This window comes from Phytophthora infestans, genomic scaffold (assembly GCF_000142945.1).
Source record: "Phytophthora infestans T30-4 supercont1.96 genomic scaffold, whole genome shotgun sequence".
Classification (NCBI taxonomy): domain Eukaryota; phylum Oomycota; class Peronosporomycetes; order Peronosporales; family Peronosporaceae; genus Phytophthora; species Phytophthora infestans.
Window position 1 is genome coordinate 85,376 of NW_003303663.1, and position 2,501 is coordinate 87,876.

Consider the following 2,501-nt stretch of genomic DNA (forward strand, 5'->3'; position numbering starts at 1 on the left):
GCATCCTTTCTCCTCGTGGCGTGTACACGCACGCATAGCAACATCCAAAACTCGTTTCGGGTACAAGCGAAAAACTAGATTGGCATACTTTTGTAACCAACGCTTTAGGAGCCCAAAGCAAGGTTCTATAGGATTCAGTTGTGAACAATATGGCGGCAGGAAAATCAGTCGAGCGCCACACTGGTGAATTGCGTCTTGTAACTCAGGATACGCATGGATCTTGGCATTATCCATAATCACAATGGAACGAGGTAATGGCCACGAGTTCAGATGCGGGATGATGTTCTTTACAAATGCAGCGTGAAACCTCTCTCTTGTGAACGTGCCCTCAGTTGATTCCCACGCAAAAAAACCGTGCACATCAAGTGCAGCCAAAATTGAGAGTATTTTGCCCCGGCGAAATGGAAGCTTGACGACTGCACGAGTGTTTCTCTTCGACCAGCCATATCGCCGCTCAGCGTGACGCCCATCTTTTGCTGTCTCGTCCAAAAAAACGAGTTGCTCAGCAAACGAAAAAATAGGGAGCAACTTTGAACGGTAAGCTTCAATTTCTGCCGGCACCGCTTCTCGAGCTGCCTTTGACAGAACTTTTCGGCTGAGATTAAGATCAAAATTGAGGACTCTGCAAATTGTTGCTGTCGAGATCGTATTAATACCTGGAAAGTTCTTGATAACAAACTCGCGGAGCTCTTCAATGTAGAAAGTCGGGTGTGCGTTAACGTAGGTTTCTACAGCGGATAAAACTTCAGGAGGCCATCGTGCAGTGGTCTGGCGAGAGTGGTCCTCGTTGACAACGCCCTTTTTCATGAAAAGAGCATACCAGCGTCGAAGTGCTCCCTGCTTTGGTCCGAACAGCTCGGACACGTAGGCGGTTGAGATGTTGTAGACGTGCATGAGAGCCACAGCACGCCACCGGAAGTCATCGCCGTAGGTCATCGAGAAGCTGCCAATGTACAAATGACCTGCACGATGAATGGTCTGCTGGTTGAACGCAAGCCACTTCGTTTTGCGGCTAAAAAGTGGCAAAAGTGGCAGTTGCGCTCTAAAGCTGAGCTCCATACACCTCACAAATCCTAATATCATATCATTTTAATTTTGTATGCTCGCCAAATCGGGACCATTTGCTAAATCGGGCTCCTATCTCAATCGAAGGTCTCTGCTTTGCCAAAATGAATGAAAACCACAACAACACTTATTGTATACTTAAGTATTTCAATGCTTTTGTCCTTTTCACCTAGCCTGATGCTTGATTTATAATAAATAGAGGTCGTTTTATTAAATCGAGGTATATAAAAAGTACAAATCGATTGGCTGCTACGGCAGCCAAATCGACCGTTCGGCCACATCGATATCCTGTAAATCGACCCTTTTTGCCGTTTTGAAAAGGTAATTCGATCACAGATAAAACAAATCGATGCCTGCGTCTTCCCATCTCTTTTTTACACGTGGTTTTATGCTTCGATCATGCCTATAAAACGGATCTGCAAAGCACAATAATATTTGAACTCCAAATTTATCCATTTAAATAATTTTATAGGAGTAGCAGATAAATTACCCGTATGACGCTACCGGCGTTGCTGTGAATACATCCACCAGCACAACAAGCACTCAGTAAAGATGGACTTGCACAGAAGTGCTGGCGAAGTGATGCGGAATATTGACAATCGCATGTATTTTTCTCAAAAAGATACACGGCTCGTATTCTTCTGGCTCAATATTATTTTGTTCTTGAAATACCGGTTGTCTATTAAAATTTGTATACATGTACTGACAGCAACACGCTTACATACGGTACATCGAGGAAACCGATATCTGCATGCTCGGCATTTAGAAGTTGTAGCGCGATCGGACGCGGTCGAGGACACGACGCAGCATCCAGCCGTCGCTTGGTGTGATTGTAGTGGAGCTGTACGCCATCATAATCGAGTTGGGGAAGTCCTTGGACGGCTTGGTCTCAAGTCCGTAAAAGTCCGGCAAACCGAAGCCGTGGCCGATCTCGTGGCCGATAAACATAATGTTCTCGTCGTAAAGGTTGTCCATGGTGTCGTTAAGACTCACCTCCTGGCCCCAGTCGTAGCCAAAGCCGTAAGGGATCTTGTCATTCAGCCAAAACGAGACATCGAACGGCTCACCCGTGCAGGAGCTCGTGTCCGACCATCGGTTGTTCACGTTGTCATAGAAGCGATAGCACTCATCGGGGCACTGCGGTACGCCTTCCGAGTCGACGCTGCCCTCGTAGACAGGGCCAAGCGAGTCGTCGGTCCATTCGAACTGCGCCTTGTCCTTGGCAGCCCACCACACCATGTGGACCTTGAGCTTCTTGAACGGCCAGCAGTTGTAGCCTTCCAGCCATTTGTTCCACTTGTTGTAGTGACGTTCCAAGATACCCTGAAACTTTGATGCGACGCTCTTCTCCAGGTTTGTACTGCTGTCCCAACGCACACAGTAGTTGATTGAACCTTTGTATGTACGAGCTTGTCCATGGAGGAAATTCCTGCTGG

At 47.0% G+C, this 2,501-nt stretch overlaps 1 protein-coding gene across 1 annotated transcript; it reads right to left on the reverse strand.

Moving 5' to 3' along the window:
- Nucleotides 1-1,827: 1,827 nt before the first annotated feature.
- On the reverse strand, nucleotides 1,828-2,483 carry PITG_19442 (uncharacterized protein; the record flags this gene model as incomplete). Its single annotated transcript, XM_002996931.1, has 2 exons — nucleotides 1,828-2,409; nucleotides 2,472-2,483. The coding sequence occupies 2 exons, from the start codon at nucleotides 2,481-2,483 to the stop codon at nucleotides 1,828-1,830; spliced, it is 594 nt and encodes a 197-aa protein (XP_002996977.1).
- Between the last annotated feature and the right edge of the window lie 18 nt (nucleotides 2,484-2,501).